A 21,277-nucleotide genomic window follows, 5' to 3' on the forward strand; every position below is an offset into this window, starting at 1 on the left:
GGGGGTCCCCCAAAGCTCTTAGTGCCCCTTTTCACACCTAGAGTCAGGAGAGAGCCCACACCAGCCTAGCCCAAGGCCCCCTCCCCCTGCACAGAGAGTTTTAGAGAAAGATAGAGAAAGAAAGAGAGAGACAGAGAAAGTTGACAGAGAGTTTTAGAAACAGATAGAGAAAGAAAAAGACAGATAGAGAAAGAAAGAGAGAGACAGAGAAAGTTGACAGAGAGTTTTAGAGAGATGTAGAGAGAGAGAGAGATAGTTGACAGTGTTATGATATATTAGTGAAAAATTATGGGTCCTTTATTAAACACTGAAGTTTATATTAGGAAATGCATAGTGAAAGGTTATTTTCCCTAAATTGTAATTGAGGTAACAGTGAGCACAGAAAATGGCTCTTATTTTAAATAAAACCGCCTTCTTAGAGCGGATAGGAATTCAGCCAGAGCTTTAACTATTTGTTTTAGCAATATGAGAGTGATTTGCGATTTAGACTTAAGTATTAAGAATCATCCAAATTATTAATGATATCAAACAAGAGAACAATGCAGAAATGGCATTTATCCAAATTATTAGGTAAATTTAGATAAAATAATTGATTTAGGATAGGCATGATTTCCCTGGGACGGAAGAGGCATGGAATGTTTTTAAGTGCACAAAAAGCATTCCTTGTTTTGCCCGGAACAAGTGAAATATGCTTTGGCGTGGTTCATTTTAATGACTATTAGAATATTAATGATATACGAATTGCATTAGCATCAAACAGTTGATGTCAACCAAATGACATTAACCTATTTCTTTTGAGAATGATTAGGCTGATAAGACAGCAAAATGGAGGTAAGCTGCCAAAAAGCCCAGACGTGGGATGGCGCTCTTCACCAGTAATGAAAAATTGCAGACCACTGATTTCTGAAAATGAGTAAGCGTGAATGATTGTTTGTTTGTCTTTTTGTGTTTCTAATTGGCCGACCATCAAGATATAATCAATTAGGTATCAAGGTGGAAAATGATTTAGCAAATTGGAATCGATTTCGGAATTTGCCAATAAGCCGTTTCACGGATGGCAACGCCAAATTATGGAAAAATATTTCGTCCAAGGAAATTTTTAATGAAAAAGCAGCAGTACTCCAAATGTGAAATTTGAAGTGGAGAAACAAATCTGCTATGCAAAATTTAGGAGCACTGAAAAAACAGTGCTTGATACCAAATTCCAAAGTACTATTGATTTATTGTGATAATGGCATCCAAATTGTGTTAACAGAATAATTGACTGAATTGACAAAAGTTTCCATATTTCGTTCCGAAAAAAAAAAAAAAAAAAAAAAAAAATGGAAATCCAATTTAGTGGAATGTACCAAACGCCATTATTAACTACACGATTGGAATTGGAGGATGAGGCTAATCATATGTCTGCATAAAAGAAAAAACTTTAAAGAAACGCATTAATTTTGGGTTGGCAGAGGGAGATTGCATTTCTCAACAGGAAACATGGACAGCAACCCAGGATGAGAGTGTCCGTGCAAATGTTCCTGACCAAACCAGCAGACATGAAAATAGCGGATCCATTTTGTGCTCTGTAAGAAGGTTCTCTCAGTTGAAACGAATGAGGAGACAGGTAAGATAAACTTTTGGACGTAATCAGACAAAATGGCAAGCACTCCAATATTGATTGGAAAGATTATTGCTCGGGGAGCAATGCTGTAAGCCATGAGGAACTTTTTATATTGGTTTTATTGTCTCCATATAAAAAAAGCGTTTCAATTGAGACTACACCTTCTTACAGATAGTTAAAGTAAACAATTAGAGAGAAAAGAGAAACTACAATGGATAGAAATGTAACTAGATTTTAATTTTATGCCTGACTATTGAGAAATATTGATTAAGAAAGTTTTATAGGAGCTGATTGGTAAACTCCAAAGACAATGGAATGTTACATTTGATTAAAAGACTACTAGTTTGGGATATTTTGAATTTCAAACAACTGAGGTTAATATGCAACGCGATACACATTGTTAATTGAATTGGGACTTGATTAGTATGCAAGTAATGGGCTTTAATTGCTCTAAAAGACACAGTTATGCTAAAAATGTTGACCCTGACAAACAAGGGGTGGTTACATTTTAGTGGGTTCAATTATATTCAGAATTATAAATGTGTGCATTTTGTTTCTGGATATTAATTGATGTGAATTTAACTGTTACAGAGAACGGGAAAGCTGTTTTCCTGGGGAGAAAGCACCCTGGTTTGCTTTTTGTGTTTTTCCTATTTTTAGTATGATTAGTTAATTTGTGTAATTAGAGGAAAGGGAAAAACAAATATGGTTCTTGATCTTAACAAAGAAGCAGTGATCATAATAGAATACCAGCTAGCATATTTGATTTTGACTGATAAGGCATTTAAATTTTCACAAACTATAGTGATGGAATAAGTAAGATTGTTGCGATTTTTATTCATTGGGGTATTAAGCCCAACAAAATAGCCGTAAGCAAATGTTAAGCACGTGTTAAAGACAACGACAGAATACAGCAGCTAAAGCAGCAGCGCAAACACTACACAGCAGCATACACAACAACAAAACTGAGCCGATCTCAAGAACAGTCAGCAGACGAACTGTACAAAGCTAAAGGCCTACCGTGCCTACCAAAAATTTATTCCAAAATTGAGCCATAAATGTCTCAAAAGGGAGGAAAAGATATGATGGACATCGAAATACCTACTTTTAAAATTTTTGAAGGAACTGTTTAATTTGTTATTTTATTGATCTGTAAAGAACATGGGATCTCCAGAATCATATGGAGTAACAATGGAGCTAATTTTGCAAACAGCATAGTGCAAAACATGGCAAAACACCTAAGTAGAGCGAACAAATGGTACGATAAAGCCAAGGCTTAAGAAAACCATGGGGGAGATAAATAAGCCATGGCCAGAACGCCTAACACTGGCCAAAACGTATATGAAGATAGTACCAACTAGCTCGGGATTAACACCTTTTTGAGATAGTTCATGGAAGACCATTTCAACTTCCTCTATGGGAAGAGTAACCATGACGAGAGACTAAGGAAGGAGAGAAACTTATCCAAAGAACATGTAAGCTGCCGTGATCTTTTTGTCTATCTTGCAGGAGGTGGTGAAGCCAGGTGACTGGATCCTGATCCGAGTCATAAAAGGAAGTCCTGGTTCTCTCCACGATGGGAAGACCCATTCGTGGCCCAACTCACCAACCTCCACAGCAGCAAAGATCACTGAAAAGTCAAAGTCGATTCACCAAGGTCGATTCAAGGTCGTTCGAGACAGGTGACTCTGAGTGGACTAAGTCGGACGGTGTCAAAACCCTTGTCCGTGAAGAAACTCATCTGACGTCTACTCACCAGCCACGAGCACCCCTCACTTAACCCTGACCTCCCATAGACTTTGCACCTCTATACAGAAGCCACAGTGAAAGCTGTTGCCATCCACATCACAGTGACTGGACTGTCAGTGACAGCCTGGGCGTATCTGAACGCCCCGCCCACAGAGACTCGAGTTGGAAAACAAGTGCAGGAAACGTCCTGCCTCATCACTGGAAAGGCAGAGCCAAGCGGTCCGCTCTTGGATGGGGACCCAACCTACATCAACATCGGGGTTCCCCGCAGCGTACCAGATGAGTATAAGCTCGCTGACCAAATTGCACGTTCATCCCGAACAACACAGCAGCTGACGGGAGTTTAACCAAGGCCCTGGAGGGTCTTCGATCCCTCAACAGCAAGATGAAAGAACAATCTGGAGAACTACTATGAAGAAGACGTGTGGTATCCTGACAACCTGAATTCACTGGGTCTAGACGCCACACTTAAATCTGCAGTGGTGCAGATGAGATGCATTCCTTTTAAGGGGAGTGAACATAATAGTAAGAGATCAAAATCAGTGCAAAATCAGTGCAAAATCAGTGCAATTCAAACCACATGATGCAATCTGGGGTAGTGATGTTCCTGGTGACCATAAGTTGTGGTCCGCCCCCCCAGAAAATCATACAGTTGCTATTTTCCCAACTTGGGGTGGATAAAGTTATGCTTCGTGTAAAGACATTGAACTGTTACATGAGTGTTTATTAACCAAACTGTCATAGCCCTTAGGGATGTTGCGGGACAGAGGATGGAGGTGTGTGTGCCATGATGGGAGAACACTGCTGCACCTTCATCCCAGACGAAACCAGTCAATGCTGTTTAAATTTGCAACTCCCTCATTTGCGATTTTGTTTCTGTTCTGTATTTTTTCTGTGTGTAATCCCCTGTATCAAAGTTATGATTTGAAACACTATCCAGCACACGCTGGTAGCTTACAGTGACATACAGTATCACCGCATGGCAAACCATACTGGAGAGTATTGCGCTTTCGAAGTGTGACGGGTCCCACGATGTCGAGCCGTCCGGGTAATTGTACTTGTCTTGACTTAAAAAATTGTGTTCGCTCATTAAGAGGGACGCAGAGGAATTTTTCTCGAATGACGCTAAATACCTCGAGTTTTTCGCCTCTGCCTTGACAAGTGATTTTATTATTTTCCATACCCTGTTGAAAGTAACTGTTGATGATATTTGTATTCTAGAACCTGGAGGGGAGGGATATAAATTGATGTCTAATGAAAATTCTTTCATAGTAACTACAGGGGGGAAATGTGGAGTATGGAATGTATTCTTATGCTTTTTATTAGTCAATAGGTTTATTTAGTTTAGTCACTAGAATAGAATTTTGCATGACTGAGCGGAAATTTCCGTCCGTGACACCTATGAGTTGGGGGCGCGTCATCTACCATGACAGACCCATTTCTTTGTTCAGTTTCCCGCCTAAAGTCTGTACCTATGTCACATGACCTTTGTCAATAAAACTAGTCGACCTGCTGGGGGGATTCAGGGAGTTCAAACTAGTCAGGCTGGAGGATAGACGCGCTCCTGCCGCTGGCTGCTCTGACCCCCTCCTTCAGCTGAAGCTAGATAAAACTCATCATGGCCGACTCTGTGTGCTTCCTCTAATTCGAAGTTATTGAATGTTTATCGATTAGATCCAACAGCCTGCTTCCCTGCAATTGGGTCCAAAAGACATAACACAAACAGAGTACCATACATACCTGTCAACCTCTGCCGATCACTGCCCTTATAAATGATTATGATTCCCCTTACAAACCCCCCAAAAAACTTACAAACACCGTACGACTAGTACGGTGTTTGTACGGTTTTTGGGGGGTTTGTAAGGGCAATCATAATCATTTATAAGGGCAGTTATCGGCAGAGGTTGACAGGTATGACAATACATATACAGTAAATTTTCTCTATTTTGTGAGAACAGTGTCTCGCAGCCATTGTAAGTTCCTGTTGGCTTATTTAAAATTCTGCTGCAATGCTGTGAAGAAGGGTAAGAGCAGCTCAAGAAAGCCCTGGATGTAACTCTTGGCATTCCCAAGAATGCCAATGATACCATGCATCTCTCCATGCTGGAAGGTAACTGAATGACAAAATGGCAAAACATTTGCTCACGAATCAAGTCCAGTTTGCTTACATGTCACCTTCAGTTTTTGATGAATGCATCGAGTCGCAAGGCGATCTGCTCCTGCAGTATTCCTTCAAGGTCTGGTATTCAAGAATAGCCTTGAGCATGGGCAAAAATAGACAAATCTTCCTCTTGAAGTCCATGATGGTGTGTAAGGTGGTCAAGGATGGTAAGAGAACGAGTACATTTACAAGAAAAAACTCAATGTGAGTCATCCTTAACCCACTTCGTACCAATGCAATGTTCTCCATCAAAATGTTCATTATGCCATTTCTTCTATAGATGGCAGACATCAAGCTGACTGAGCACCTTAAAAGAGACCCCCGCATGTTTGCTTTTTTAGTGGCCCACCTTTCCTGGAGGTGGAGCAACATTGTTCTGAAGGTTAGTGTCATTGTTAAGAATAAAAGTTTAGCAAGAATTATGGTCAACATTTTCATCAAAAAAGCACTGATTACAAAGTGCTCGTTTAACAATTTGTCTTAACATTTTAAACGTCATCCCTGTCAATAGGCTTCCATAATTGAGACCAAGTTGGAATGAAATCGGCCATATGCCAAAGCTGATCCAGGACCACACCACTGACCTGAGGGGGGCAGTCAAGGAGACAAATACCAAGACGGCCAAGCTCCACAAGACGCCAAGGTAGGAAGCAGGAAAACTTCATACAATTCAAGAGGCATCTTGATTCAGGACAAGTGACAAAAAGAATTGCTTTTTTTAATGAATAATGATCCAAATATGTGATTGCCATCCTCAGTCACTGTCATTTTCATTTGACTAAGTACCTTTTAAAAAGTCTTTTTCAATGTCATTGTAGTATTTACTGAAATGAACAGTTGAATTATAAAGACTGCGTTTGACATGCACCGGATTGGAAGCCATGTGAAAAGTGCAAAAGCAACATTACACAAGCCCATGTCTGTTGGAGTAAAGGAACAAATTGTGTCCGGCAGGTCAGCGAGAACCATTGGGTCCATGTGGCTGTCCATTGTTTCTCAACCATGGTGTCTTCCAACAGTGGATGCTCCAAAACGGAGCATGGTTTAACTTTTTCAGATTGGACACAATAAACATCAAGAGACGGAGAATAAAACAAAGATTGAGTGATGATGGGCTTCCAATCCTTAGCCAACATGTATTCTCATACAAAGGGCCCAAAGTCTTTAGCTGAGTGAGGAGATATCATCATGGAAACATGTGGATGAGATGGTGACATGGTGGGATCTGATAAGGTTATCCTTAGGTATTTCCAAATTCACAATAAAAGAGGCATCTGAAGTCACATCTTTGTTTAATTCTTGCAAGAAGAGAATACATCCATCCGCGCTCCCGGTCAGGATAATTCTAACAACTCGAGGTCTTTCTCGCTAATTTATTCATAAGATTTTAACGCCATGCCCCACAGAAGTCTAAACATATTTAGAGTCTCATAACAATTTATCACAGTTCTCAAAGCAACTGTAGGTCTGTCGAATCTTCCCAAGAGCGCTTGTTGTGAACCCTCTTCATGCCCAAGGCCATTCCCAGTCCTCTTGATGTGAACCACAGTCCTTACTTTTGCAAGAGATGCATTAATATGCCTTTTGTATTAATGTCAATAACTCTTCGTTGCAAGCACATATAATATAATAATATTGATACACATCTATAATAATGATAAACCTAACATTCCCCCCTATCATTTGTACGCAATCCCATAATCATTTTTTATTTATGACAAATACAAATACACTTGGGAAGTCCGTAGTCTCGATCTTTACCAGAATTCACCTTACTTGCATATCTGGCCTGAAAAAGGAAGAACAAAATCATTCTCGTTCAACTCATTTTCATAATTTGCATCATCCTGGACATCAATGTTATCACCAGTAGGCTGTCTAATAAGCAGATACAATCCTTGTAATTCGGAATTTGTTAGAGCTACTGTATAAACCCTAAGTCGGTCTAGCAAAAATGGCGGCGCACACGGATGCAGCGGCTTTTTGCTCTCCAGTTTGGTGTTTTCTTTTCTCAATCCTATCGTTATTTACCAACATCTGCGAGGCAAACTTTTCCTACAGTCGCCACGACTTAATTGCTATCGGGAGGAGATGCGATATATCCGATGTCACAACGAACTACCAACAAACCTACGATATCCCCGAGGGCATCTCGAGACCTCCGGGATCTCCGTGGATAGTCAGCCCACTCAAAGCACGTCGAAGGAGGCGAAGGCGGCGGAGAGAAAGGAGGCAAAAGCCCGGTTGTCGGGCGGGCCTTGCTGCTAAGCTAAGTCAACAACCACACCGAGCACCGCTTCCGAGTATCTTTTTGACCAACGCCAGATCCATCACCCACAAAATGGATGAGTTGGAACTTCGAATTGCCACCAACAGCTTTGTTAAGAACTGTAACATTATCCTCATCACGGAAACGTGGCTACACCCGCAAATCCCTGATGCTGCGGTATCGCTAGCTAGCCGAACGCTTTTTCGGAATGATCGTTCAAAGGAACTAACAGGGAAAAGCAGAGGAGGAGGACTTTGCTTGTTCATACATAATGAATGGCGTGGTGACAGTAGGATCATTGACACTCACTGTTCCCCGGACTTAGAGCTACTGGCAGTACGATGTAGGCCCTACTATCTACCGAGAGAGCTAACGGTCGTCATAGTAACGGCGGTCTATATTCCTCCTGATGCTAACGTCAACACGGCATTAAACCTCCTGCTAATGGCTGTAACAACAGCTTGACCATCCCGATGGAATCTGTATTGTTGCTGGTGACTTCAACAGATTATGTTTAAAGACTGTTCTACCTAAGTTCATCCAATACGTAAAATGTCACACGAGGGCAGACAAAACTCTTGACCATGTTTATTCTAACATTAAACATGGTTACAAAGCCACTTCCCTCCCTCACCTAGCTAGATCAGATCACCTCTGTCTAGCCCTCACCCCAGCATACACTCCATTCCGGAGGCTAACAAGGCCACAAATAAAGACAATAAAAACTTGGCCCGAGGATGCCCTTTCTCAGCTGCAGGACTGTTTTTTCCGCACCAACTGGGAACTCTTTGAACACGACAATCTCCAGGACTATACGGACGCTGTACTTTCCTATATCAAAAACTGCATGGACAATGTCACTAGAAATAAACAAATACGGGTTTTTCCTAACCAAAAACCCTGGATGACCAAGGAGACACAGGCACTCATCAAATGCCGTAACACCGCTTTCAGATCAGGGGACAAGATGAAATATAGAGCTGCCAGAGCTGAGCTGAAAAGAGGCATTAAAAAGGCCAAGGCAGAATATACTAAGAAAATTGAGGAGCACTTCACAGAAAATAACCCAAAGAACAGAATTACACTGAGCACTGGCTCCCCTCAAGGCTGTGTACTGAGTCCTCTTCTGTACTCCCTGTACACTTATGACTGTACACCAACCCACCAGTCCAACTACATCATCAAATTTGCTGATGACACCACTGGGGTCGGACTCATCTCAGAAGGGGATGAGGCGGCCTATAGAGACGAGGTCAACAAACTGTCTTCGTGGTGCTTGATGAACAACCTCACACTGAACAACACAAAAACTAAAGAAATAATCCTGGACTTCCGCAAACAGAGCACAGATCTGGCCCCACTCCTCATAAATGGAGTTCGTGTAGACAGGGTCCAGTCCTTTAAATTCCTGGGGGTCCACGTCACGGACAAGCTCTCCTGGTCCACAAATACCACGGCAGTAGTGAAGAAGGCCCAGAAACGACTCCATTTCCTGAGGGTACTCAGGAGGAACAATTTGGACACTAAGCTTCTGGTAACCTTCTATAAAGTCACTGGAGAGCATCCTGTCATACGGCATCACAGTGTGGTACGCTGGAAGCACGGCAGCAGACAAAAAGGCCATGCAGAGAGTGATCAACACTGCCCAGAGGATCGTCGGCTGCTCTCTGCCCTCACTGGAAGATATTGCCAGCCCTTGTTACCTCAGCAGACCCGGGAACATTGTTGGGGACCCGGACCACCCTGGTCACGACCTGTTCCAGCTGCTTCCCTCTGGCAGGCGTTACCGGTCTCACAAGGCACGGACAAAGAGGCTTAAGGACAGCTTATTTCCCACAGCCATCAGGACTCTAAATTGCAGTAGCACGACACACGATCCCCTCTGTGTAACAACTTCGGGGTGAGGAAAGATGAAGGACGTTGGGCGGCGATCTGCCTCCTGCTGGCTGACTAGGTAAGTAGGCAGACAGTGGGAGGTAAGTGATCCATTTTATTCTTTGTTGGCATCGGTGAGGCAAACCTTTCGCAGTCGCCGGGAGTTGGTTGCGCTCGGGAGGTGATGCGATGTATCCATCACGGCAGAATGCCAGCAAGTCTGAAACTATCAATTGGTTGGGCTCTTGCCTGAGAAAAGTGCACTTTGTGGAGAAGCACCTTCAATTTCGTCATATGCAGCTGGGTATGATGACAATTAGGCTTTTGTCTAGTCAATGATGATGACAAGCCTAAGTCTGATTTTATTTATTTATTTTAAAGGTATTCTATTGACGTAATAATATTATAGCGTTCGTACATTTTCATGAAGTCGCACTAGCTTCATTCGAAGAAAGACGTAATCAATTCTATTTCTATTTTAATGTAACCACTCTAGGACGGAAAGAATACGTCTCAATGCGTGTTTATACTTAAACAATGGCGGAAAACGTAGCTTTCCTTTTATTGAATCGTTATCACAAACAAACATTGTATTTTTCTTGATGACGCAAAGCGCGAGCGCCCTCCAGAGGCGTTCAAGAGTCATTCCTGCTACTCGCCCTCCATTTTTGGCTGCATTCTTGAGTTACATAACACTTATTGGCATGCTCTAAAATTGAAAATTCAAAAAATAGAGATGTAGATGCATTAAACAACAACGAGAGCAGCGTTCAAACAACGGTGTCAGAGTTGCGGCTCAAGGGCCAAATCTAGCCCACCGCCACTCCGTGGTGTGGCCCTAATGTAATTATAAATCAATTGAATATTTACTATTTTACCCACTATTTTTGTCGTGATTTTTTGTTTTAATTCAAAAATCTAATATATTGAGTTTTGAGCATGAGAACTCCGAGAACGAATTGGACGAAAATGATTTTGTTCCAACTTTTTCAGGCCAGATATACAATTAAGGTGAATTCTGGTAAAGATCGAGACAACGGACTTCCCCTAAGTGTATTTGTATTTGTCATAAATAAAAAATGATTATGCGATTTCGTACAAATGTGTAATTACAGGGGGGAATGTTGGGGTTATTTTGTGTACTATTATAAATGTGCTTGAAATATTAATCATTATATGTGGAATATTAATCATTATATGTGGAATATTAATCATTACAAGCATATGTGAAATATTAATCATTATAAGCCCCTGCAGCTTGCTCTGAGCACTGTTGATAAACCTCGACCCTTTACCCAGATGCAAGTTCGCAATGAAGATCTATGAAGGACTCTTAAATTGTTTTTGATTTCAGCGGATGGCTATCGAATCAACTTCCGAGAATACTCGCGGATTATTTTAAAATAGTGTTGCTAGGTTCACCTAATATGGAATTGTTTTGATCTAATGGACGCTTGCTTGTTTTAATTCTTATGCAGTTGTTTTTTAGTTCCGACCTTAATAGTTGATATGCAATTGTTGTTGCAGTTGTTTTTTGACCTTGCAAATTAATGCTGGCAATTGGAATGAATAGCTAACCTTGTAATTGTTTTGATTCGATGTCTTAAATTGGCAGGAGATGAATTCGGTCCTTTAGAATGATCCGTGGCGAGGACGAGCCAGGACCGATTCTCACTTTCAAGTTAATGCTGGAGATGTGCCCAATGCCTTCCTTGTCTTTTTTTATATTAAAGATAACTAAAAATGAACCTATCAGTGTGACATGCTAAAGTGTTTATTTTATTAACGATCGCATGTTGGGGATGTGCAACTAGTTTGGATTGGATGTATATTGATATTCGATTATTGATGCCTTGATGCCCATACCACTAGTTTGGATTGGATGTATATCGGTATTCGATTATTGAGGCCTTGACGGGAGATATTCTTCATATCATTAAAGTTGGATTGAGGAAGCAACAACGAAACACTATTGTGATTATTTCTCCCCGTGTTTCAAGCAAAAATGCAGGGTGCAACATACACAGTAATTAAGACAGTCAATCATAAGTTTTCGAAGAGCGTTTTAAAGAAATTATATCAGAAAAATAGCAATTTCTCAAAGGTGTCTTAAACCCAAAAGGAAAAGTTGTTTTTCTTTTATTTAAATTATTCCCTTAACCTGTAGATGTAAATTATATTTCTTGATTTTCCCATTTTTAAAGAATATTTGCAATTTTTCCCTCCAATTTGTTTTCTTTCTTTTGACATCTTCCCTTACTAAGAAAACATATACATATATATATATATATACATACATATATATACATACATATACATACATATACATACATATACATACATACACATACATACATACACATACATACATACACATACATACACACACACATACACACACATACACACACACATACTTACACATACATACATATACATACACATATGTACACACATACGTACAAATACATACACACACATACACACATACACACACATACATACACATACATACACATACATACCAAGATGGTATGTATGTGGATTCCAAGATGGCGCCGTTCACGCGGGAGCCAGTGGAAGTAGCTCTGTACACTCTCTGGCTGCCTCACTATGGCTTTGGCCTGCCTACTAGCCAATCAGAGTTGGTGAAAGCAATGACGTATCCCAGCCAGCAAAATGCCAATGCGTATGAAAAAGCATTGTGGGGTTGCCAACTCGAAATCTGATTGGTTAAAAGCAACAGTCTAGTTTAATGCAGCAGAGCCCGCAGAACTGATTGTGAAGGCTTTGAGGCAGATCTGATCTGGCAACAAATAATGGCTGAAATGTGATTGGTTAAATGCTTTATTATGAAAACATACATCTGGAAGCAGTGCAACCAGGGGGAAAAGCAATGTAAGGAAGCTAACAGACCATTTGGAATAATAAGTATTGATGGACAAAATATAATATGATTCAGATATTTCTTAGGCCAGCAGAGAAGGCCTTGAAGGCCCGGACGGCCCGCCACTGATATTTATACAGACGCTCCCCTACTTACGAACATTCAACTTACGAAAAACGGTACATACGAACATGTCTGCAAATTGCGTTTAAGTCGAAAAATGTTCGTAAGTCCAATTTTGTATTTCGCGCCTTTTTCCGAGTAGTACTTCTTTCCACCGCTAATACCGTCGCCTGGCGCTGTGAGAGCTCAGCTCACCCAGCATCTACCTTCTTCTTCGTTGCAATGCGGAAGTGCGTGAATGTATCTCCAGTGTGCAAAGAACCTTTTTCATTTGTATCATTAAATATCTCATGCATCCAATATTGAATATGGTTGGTAAAAAGCTAAAGGCTTCTATTGAGGGAGTTGCAAGGAAGAGGCAAGCCATTTCATTTGAAACGAGTGGCAATAATAACGAAGCTTGATGCGCGTGAGAGTGGTGAGCGTTGCACATATATGTACAACTTGAATCGTTCGACTGTCAGTACCATTTATAAACAGAAAGATCGAGCAGCAGGACCCAAATATTGAACGTTGTACAAAGTGTTGGAATAATGATTCAAACCTTTTAAATCATTATTAGTAATATTTAATTAAAATAGGAAAACATCTTTCAACATAACTGCTTACAACTTGCAAGGAGGTGCCTTGTGATGTCGTCTCAGTCCACAAGGCATTCTGACGAGCGGCATACTCTTCGGTCCATTTAGCGGCACATAACCAAGACATTCAAAGGTAATCTGATTTCAACAATTGCATGAGCAAAAACAACTGTCTCAACTGTTTTGAACAATTGTATAAGCTTAACCTAATAACATCATGAAGGTTATAAAAACAACTGTCACAACAATCTGTTTTTATCGGAACACCTGCGTAAGAATTTGCACAATAAGCAAAACAACGGCATTAGAATTTGCACCAGTAAGCATAATAATTTCTTTATAAGGTAAACAGAGCAAAGCAGTTTAAGAGTCCTTGTAGATCCTGGAACTTGTATCTGGGGAAAGGGTTGAGGCGTATCTTCCAGTAATCAGTCCTCGGAGCAAGGACTCAGTGAATTGTTAAGTCTCTAGCAGGAGCCAGCTGTCCTGGAGAGTGACCTTGGAGTAAGCGTTTGTCTTCGTTGAAAACACATATTAATTCTAACTCTAACATAAAAGCGATCAACAATATATATATATATATATTGTTTAATATAGTTACACATTTAGGATGAGCATTACTATTCCTAATAAGCAAATATATTGATTAATATAGTAAGCATGTATATTATAAGGCTTTATATTCCTAAATAAGCATTGCAAACACATTTATAATAATGATTACTCCAACACAAAGTTTGCAAATCAATTGAATGATGCCACACAGTGCTACCGCATCATTTATGATGAAAAAAAGAAGAAAACTGTGCAATCGTCGTTAGATCGCTTCTTTCGGCCAGTTTCTAATACATAAATCTCTCTCTCTATATATACAGTACTGTACATATTCTCTCCATTTTATTAAATGTTTTTTCAGTACAAACCAATGCGTGTTACTTATACAAGCCTTAAACATACAAATGCACTTATATCAACCTTCAATATACTTATATAGGCCTTAAACATAAATTATAATACAAAATATAGCACTGAATCAACTTACAAAACAAATTCAACTTATGAACAATCGCTCGGAACCTAACTCGTTCGTAAGTAGGGGAGCGTCTGTATATATTATATATATATTATATATATATATAAATATAAATATTATATCTAAAATAGTCCGGCCCACATGAACTCGAGTTGACGTTAATGCATCCTTGGGCTTTTTGTATAACGTTTCCTGCAGTGATTTCTAACGGCCACTAAGTGTAAGTATTCTGCGAAGCAGTAGGTCACTGTATGGAAACGACAAGTGATGCTCACAAACCCATCACTAGTAGTGTGTCAATACAATTATTACGGTATACATAAAGAGTTTTAATTAAAAACACAAAAAGCAAACTGAAAACCTGAGCCCAAAATAAAAAATTACACCCCAAAAAATTAAAATGGACAAAAAGCCGCAGGACGCAGTAAGGCATGGGTTGACGAGACATGGAAAACAGGTGGGTGACACACATGGGAGGCGACCACAGGCGAAAGCAATATACAATCACAACGATAAGTTTCAAGCCATCAATATTTTTTTCATACTAATGATTATACATAAGACTATTGGGTATTATCTGTTTGTTCAACATTAAAATAAAATTAAAAAAACAATTCACATTTGACTTCATATACCGACTGCCAGGTCTATTTACATAAAAAAATCAAATCAGTTTGGATAAATATAAAATGGAAAACTACTCCAAAATGAACCCAAAGTCAGTTCTTATAGTTTAAAAAAGGAAAATAATGTAGTTTACAAAGCTAATAGAAATTTTTGAAGATTAAATGAAATAAAACATTTGACTTGGTTTTCTCTTTTTCAAACAGAGACAAATTCACAGCAGACTAATTTTATCAACATGATTCAAAAATGACACGAGGAATTCTCATCATTTTTGCCAATTAATAGATAACATACACACACATTTGTGTCTTTTAAGTCTTATGAATAAATCCTTGGCAACAAACTTAGTATTATGTATTATTAAGTATTTTTAACCAACGTGTTGAACTACAAATTGAGCAAAGAAAGGGCTTTTCGCCACTGCGGGTTGTTAAGTCTTCTTTTCAGGTTTTTCCAATTGTGTAGCTTTTTAATTGAGCAGGAAGACATTGTTCTCCAGTGTGGGTTAATAAGTGTTCTTTTAAGCTTCTCCTTTGGGAAAATGTTCGACCACAAACTGAGCAGGAAAATGTTTTTTCACCAGCGTGGATTCTTGTGTTTTTGGAAATCTTGCTTTTGAGAAAAGGCTTTACCGCAAACTGCACACGAGAATGGCTTTTAACCTGTGTGTGTTCTTGCATGACTAATTAGGTTTCCATTCCGTGTGAATCTTTGACCACAAACTGAACACGAAAATGGTTTTTCACCAGTGTGGGTTCTTGTGTGCCTTTTTAAGTTTTGCTTGTGTGTAAATCTTTTACCACAAACTGAACACGAAAATGGTTTTTCACCAGTGTGGGTTCTTGTGTGCCTTTTTAAGTTTTGCTTGTGTGTAAATCTTTTACCACAAACTGAACACGAAAATGGTTTTTCACCAGTGTGGGTTCTTGTGTGCCTTTTTAAGTTTTGCTGGTGTGTAAATCTTTTACCACAAACTGAACACGAAAATGGTTTTTCACCAGTGTGGGTTCTTGTGTGGATTTTTAAGCTTCCTTTCTGTGTGAATATTTGACCACAAACTGAACACGAAAATGGTTTTTCACTCGAGTGTGTTCTCGTGTGCCTTTTTAAGTGTCCCTTCTCTGTAAATCTTTTACCACAAACTGAACACGAAAATGTATTTTCACCAGTGTGGGTTCTTGCATGAATATTTAACTTTCCCGTCCGTGTGAATCTTTGACCACAAACTGAACACGCAAATGGTTTTTCACCAGTGTGTGTTCTTGCATGACTAATTAGGCTTTCCTTCCATGTGAATCTTTGACCACAAACTGAACACGAAAATGGTTGTTCACCAGTGTGGATTCTTGTGTGTATTTTTAAGCTTTCTCTCTCTTTAAATCTTTTACCACAAACTGAACACGAAAATGGTTTTTCACCAGTGTGGATTCTTGTGTGTATTTTTAAGCTTTCTCTCTCTTTAAATCTTTTACCACAAACTGAACACGAAAATGGTTTTTCACCAGTGTGTGTTCTTGCATGACTATTTAAGTGTCCCTTCTGTGTGAATCTTTTACCACAAACTGAACACGAAAATGGTTTTTCACCAGTGTGTGTTCTTGCATGACTATTTAAGTGTCCCTTCTGTGTGAATCTTTTACCACAAACTGAACACGAAAATGTATTTTCACCTGTGTGTGTTCTTGCATGACTATTTAAGCTTCCCGTCTGTGTGAATCTTTGACCACAAACTGAACACGAAAATGGTTTTTCACCAGTGTGGGTTCTTGTGTGCTTTTTTAAGGTTCCCTTCTCTGTAAATCTTTTACCACAAACTGAACACGAAAATGTTTTTTCACCAGTGTGGATTCTTGTGTGCTTTTTTAAGTGTCCCTTCTCTGTAAATCTTTTACCACAAACTGAACATGAAAATGGTTTGTCACCTGTGTGTGTTCTTGCATGACTAATTAAGTGATTCTTCCGTGTGAATCTTTTTCCACAAACTGAACACGAAAATGTTTTTTCACCAGTGTGGGTTGTTATGTGGATTTTTAAGGATTCATTTTTAGAAAAGGCTTTACCGCAAACTGAACACGAAAATGGTTTGTCACCTGTGTGTGTTCTTGCATGAATATTTAAGTTTCTCTTGTGTGTAAATGTTTTACCACAAACTGTACATGATAAGGGTTTCTCCCCAGTGTGGCTCCTCATGTGTGTTTTCAAAGTAGACTTTTTCCCAAAGGTTTTTCCACACTGAGAGCATTTCCAGAGTTTGCCGTCCTTAAGACCTTCATTGTCATAAAGCAAGTCTTCGGTATCTGATAACGGAGCAATTAAATTGTCTGCTTGCCCTTCTGCTGAGCTGCCGTTCGGAGTCTCCGCCCCTCTGCCGGCCACGCCCAGATCCTCTTCACTCTTGAAAGGCTCACCAGTTGACACGGTGACATCTTCTTCCTCCTTTTTGATTTGCTGTTGAGGGAACTCTGGCTCCTCCTCTTTAATTTGGGGTAACGTTAAGGTGTGTGCAGGCTCCGCCCCTCTGCTGGTCACGCCCAGATCCTCTTCCCTCTTCAGGAATTCGCCAAATGACCAGGTGACATCATCTTCCTCCTTCTTGATTGGAAGTCGCTCGTCTCTCATTTGTTGTTGAGAGAACTCTGGCTCCTCCCCTTTGATTTGGGGGAGCTCAAGTTCCTTTTTAAGGCCAACAGACTCTTTCCCATCAGGACCAAGATATTCTCTGAAACCTGCAAAGACACGAAAATAAATTATATGTTTCATAATCTGTCTATCTAACGAGAAGTCCTTTAGGTTAGACTGGGAATGTAAAGTCTTATACTTATATCGGCGGTGGCTAGGCTCGTAACATGACATTAACTTGAAATTTAACTGAAATCAACTCAAATGACTATACACACCCACAAATATTTGACCACCCGGAACCATCTCAATAAGATCGTATCTCCAATTTGTCTCATATCTCAAGGAAAAAAATTGCTCTGAATTTAGCTCGTTTCTTAAATTTTCCGTAAATTGGGACACTCGTATGTCAAGGTATTCCTGAAATATGCTGGCTGCCACAGCAAATGTTTAATTAACAAGGAATAAGTATAGCACTCGCGGGTGACCCGCATTGTAATCAACAGTTTGAGGAAAAAAAGAGTTCACCTTCAAAATTAAAGTACAATTAAGAGCACACCTACACATTTCAATGTTTAAAAATGTTTTGTTTTATTAAACCCAAAGGATTCTTTAATCTCATCTCATTTTCTGAACCGCTTTATCCTCATCAGAGTCGTGGGGGGTGCTGGAGCCTATCCCAGCTGACTTTAGGCCAGAGGCGGGGCACCCTGATTCATTCGCAGGGCACAACAAGACACAAAACCATTCACACTCATACCTAGGAGCAATTTAGAGTGTCCAATCAGCCTACCATGTCTTTAGAATGTGGGAGGAAGCCGGAGTACCCCGAGGAAACCCACACGCGTCAAAATAAAAAGGTAAATTCTGGGCCACTTTTCACATTTTTATGAACTTAGAATAAAATAAAAATCTTCAGTGCTGAGTCCTAGTAGCAAGCGGAAGACATGTGAGTTGCTTCCGCTTGAAAAATAATTTAAAAAACAAAAAACATTTTCCCCAGAAAAAATCCGCGATGTAGTGAAATGCTGAGGGATTACTGTACTTGAATTTCCAATTGCAGCACACAGATATAGCACTTCTACAATTACCATTAAGCCTTAATGATGAAGGGAATATATAGATATAAAAATGGACCCACCTTCTAGTCTGTGAAGGACAACTTTTGCATGCATTATTTTGCAAAATGTCGAGTTTTCCTCGTGGAACTTTGCTGGTCTTTTCCCACACGTAAATTCTGATGGAGACGCCATTGATAGCTGCTAGCTCGGGTAAGCTAAGGTAGGCCGCAAAGCTTCAAAGTTCTTCGACGACGTGAGAGACTTGTTCCTTTGATATATGCTAACAGACTGAGCTAATGTAGCCCGCAAAGCTTCAACGAGGTCTTGAAAATGATTTTGGCTGATATTTAAGGTCATAAAGTAGCTGAAGCTAGACATGACGGGGACCCATAGGTTAAGTTTGGTGGCGAAAATTGGGCATGCGCGGTGGCGGCGTCACTTCCTTCGATGCGTTAAGTTTATAAATGTAAGAGATTTGGACATAGGAAATAATTATTATTCAAATTTTCTGACATGTGGTTTGAGCAAAAAAATGTTTGCACAGGTTTGAATTAAATTGAAAATTAAATTAAACATAAATCACTTGAAGATCGCGTCTCAAAAGGAGGCGTCGCAAAACGCGCATGCGCAGAAAAAAATCGCCCTTGATAATGGTGCTGTTCTGTTTTGCCGATTGGCATCACGGGAGAAGTAGTTCTTCATTGAAACGGTTTGAACTCGCAGGAATCAGTCTCTTATTTATGTACTGCTCTCTCGTGGTCAGGAGAAAATTTGTTTCATTCTAAGTTCAGTATTCGTGGACATTGTAAACAATATTTAAGACACTGTCAATCAAAAGTTATCGGAGAAGCACATTTTAAGAAATTATATCAGAAAATTAGCAATTTCTCAAAGGTGTCTTAAACCCAAAAGGAAAAGTTTGTTTTTTCTTTTATTTACATTATTCACTTAATCCGGACCAACCACTAGATTTAAATTATGTCTTGATTTTCCCATTTTTAACGAATATTTGCAATTTTTCCCTCCAATTTTGTTCTTTTTGTGTTTTAGTTCAATAAGTATTTTGTAAAATGTAAAAATAACTATATAGAAATATTTTCAACAAATGATTCTTCCCTTATTGAAAATAAAAGCTCAAATAAACATTGTTTTAGATCTATGAAAAATATTTAAGGCTTTATATCCAGTTCTTTAAATCCGATTTAATCTCTCTCTCTCGCTCTCTTGCTCTCTCCCGCTCCCTCCCGCTCCCTCTCTCCATCCATCCATCCCTCCCTCCCTCCCTCCCTCCCTCCCGCCCTCCCTCCCTCCCTCCCTCCCTCCCTCCCTCCCGCCCTCCCTCCCTCCCTCCCTCCCTCCCTCCCTCCCTCCCTCCCTCCCTCCCTCCCTCCCTCCCTCCCTCCCTCCCTCCCTCCCTCCCTCCCTCCCTCCCTCCCTCCCTCCCTCCCTCCCTCCCTCCCTCCCTCCCTCCCTCCCTCCCTCCCTCCCTCCCTCCCTCCCTCCCTCCCTCCCTCCCTCCCTCCCTCCCTCCCTCCCTCCCTCCCTCCCTCCCTCCCTCCCTCCCTCCCTCCCTCCCTCCCTCCCTCCCTCCCTCCCTCCCTCCCTCCCTCCCTCCCTCCCTCCCTCCCTCCCTCCCTCCCTCCCTCCCTCCCTCCCTCCCTTCCTTCCTCCCTCCCTCCCTCCCTTGTAGATCATCCGTCTGGCCTGGAACTTGTTGTCCTGTTCAGTCCATTGTTATGAAGACAATTGACTGGCCCCGATAGGAAGACTGGGGGAAAGTGCACTCGGTCCAAACAGTATGGCACAATTTAAATTATAGCTTCATTACCTATTAATTCCAAATGAACAAAGAACTGAATGACAAGCCTTGCATTTTACATTTTTTATAGATCTAAAACTATGTTTATTTTAGCTTTTTTTCTTACTGAGGGAAGATGTCTTTTAATCATTTAATTTCAAAAGGAAACGAAATATGTTTTTATGTTCAAAATTAAAGTGGAAAACAGAAAACATTTTTATATAGTTATTTTTACATTTTACTAAATACTCATTAAACTAAAACACAAAAAGAAAAAATAAGGATGAAAAAATTGCAAATATTCGTTAAAAATTGTAAAATCAAGAAATATAATTTACATCTAGTGGTTGGTCCAGATTGAGGGAATAATGTTAATCAAAGAAAAAACAAACTTTTCCTTTTGGGTTTAAGACACCTTTGAGAAATTGCAAATGTTCTGATATAATTTCTGCGCTTCTTCGATAACTCGTGATTGACCGTTTCTTAATTATTATGTACAATGTCCACGAATACTGAAATTAAAATTAAACAAATTTCCTCCTGACCACGAGAGAGCGTTACCTAAATAAGAGACTGATTCCTGCGAGTTCAAACCGTTTCATTGAAGAACTACTTCTCCCGTGATGCCAATCGGCGAAACAGCAACAGCTCCATTATCAATGACGATTTTTCTCTGCGCATGCGCGTTTTGCGACGCCTCCTTTTGAGACGCAATCTTCAAGTTATTTATGTTTAATTTAATTTTCAATTTAATTAAAACCTGTGCAAACATTTATTGCTCAAACCACACGTCAGAACATTTGAAGATTAATTATTTCCTATTTCCAACTCTCTTACATTTATAAATCGAAGGAAGTGACCCTACCACCGCGCATGCGCAGTTTTCGC

General features: G+C 40.0%; 1 protein-coding gene across 1 annotated transcript; it reads right to left on the bottom strand.

The window, feature by feature from the left end:
* Positions 1–14,126: 14,126 nt before the first annotated feature.
* Positions 14,127–18,984, bottom strand: LOC144065981 (uncharacterized). The gene is made up of 2 exons (XM_077589249.1): positions 18,672–18,984; positions 14,127–17,637 (listed from the first exon to the last, which is right to left on the bottom strand). Exons 1-2 carry the CDS (start codon positions 18,781–18,783, stop codon positions 15,569–15,571), a joined length of 2,181 nt encoding a protein of 726 aa, XP_077445375.1. The 5' UTR covers positions 18,784–18,984; the 3' UTR covers positions 14,127–15,568.
* Positions 18,985–21,277: the final 2,293 nt, after the last annotated feature.

Source organism: Stigmatopora argus, chromosome 20 (assembly GCF_051989625.1).
Source record: "Stigmatopora argus isolate UIUO_Sarg chromosome 20, RoL_Sarg_1.0, whole genome shotgun sequence".
Lineage (NCBI taxonomy): Eukaryota > Metazoa > Chordata > Actinopteri > Syngnathiformes > Syngnathidae > Stigmatopora > Stigmatopora argus.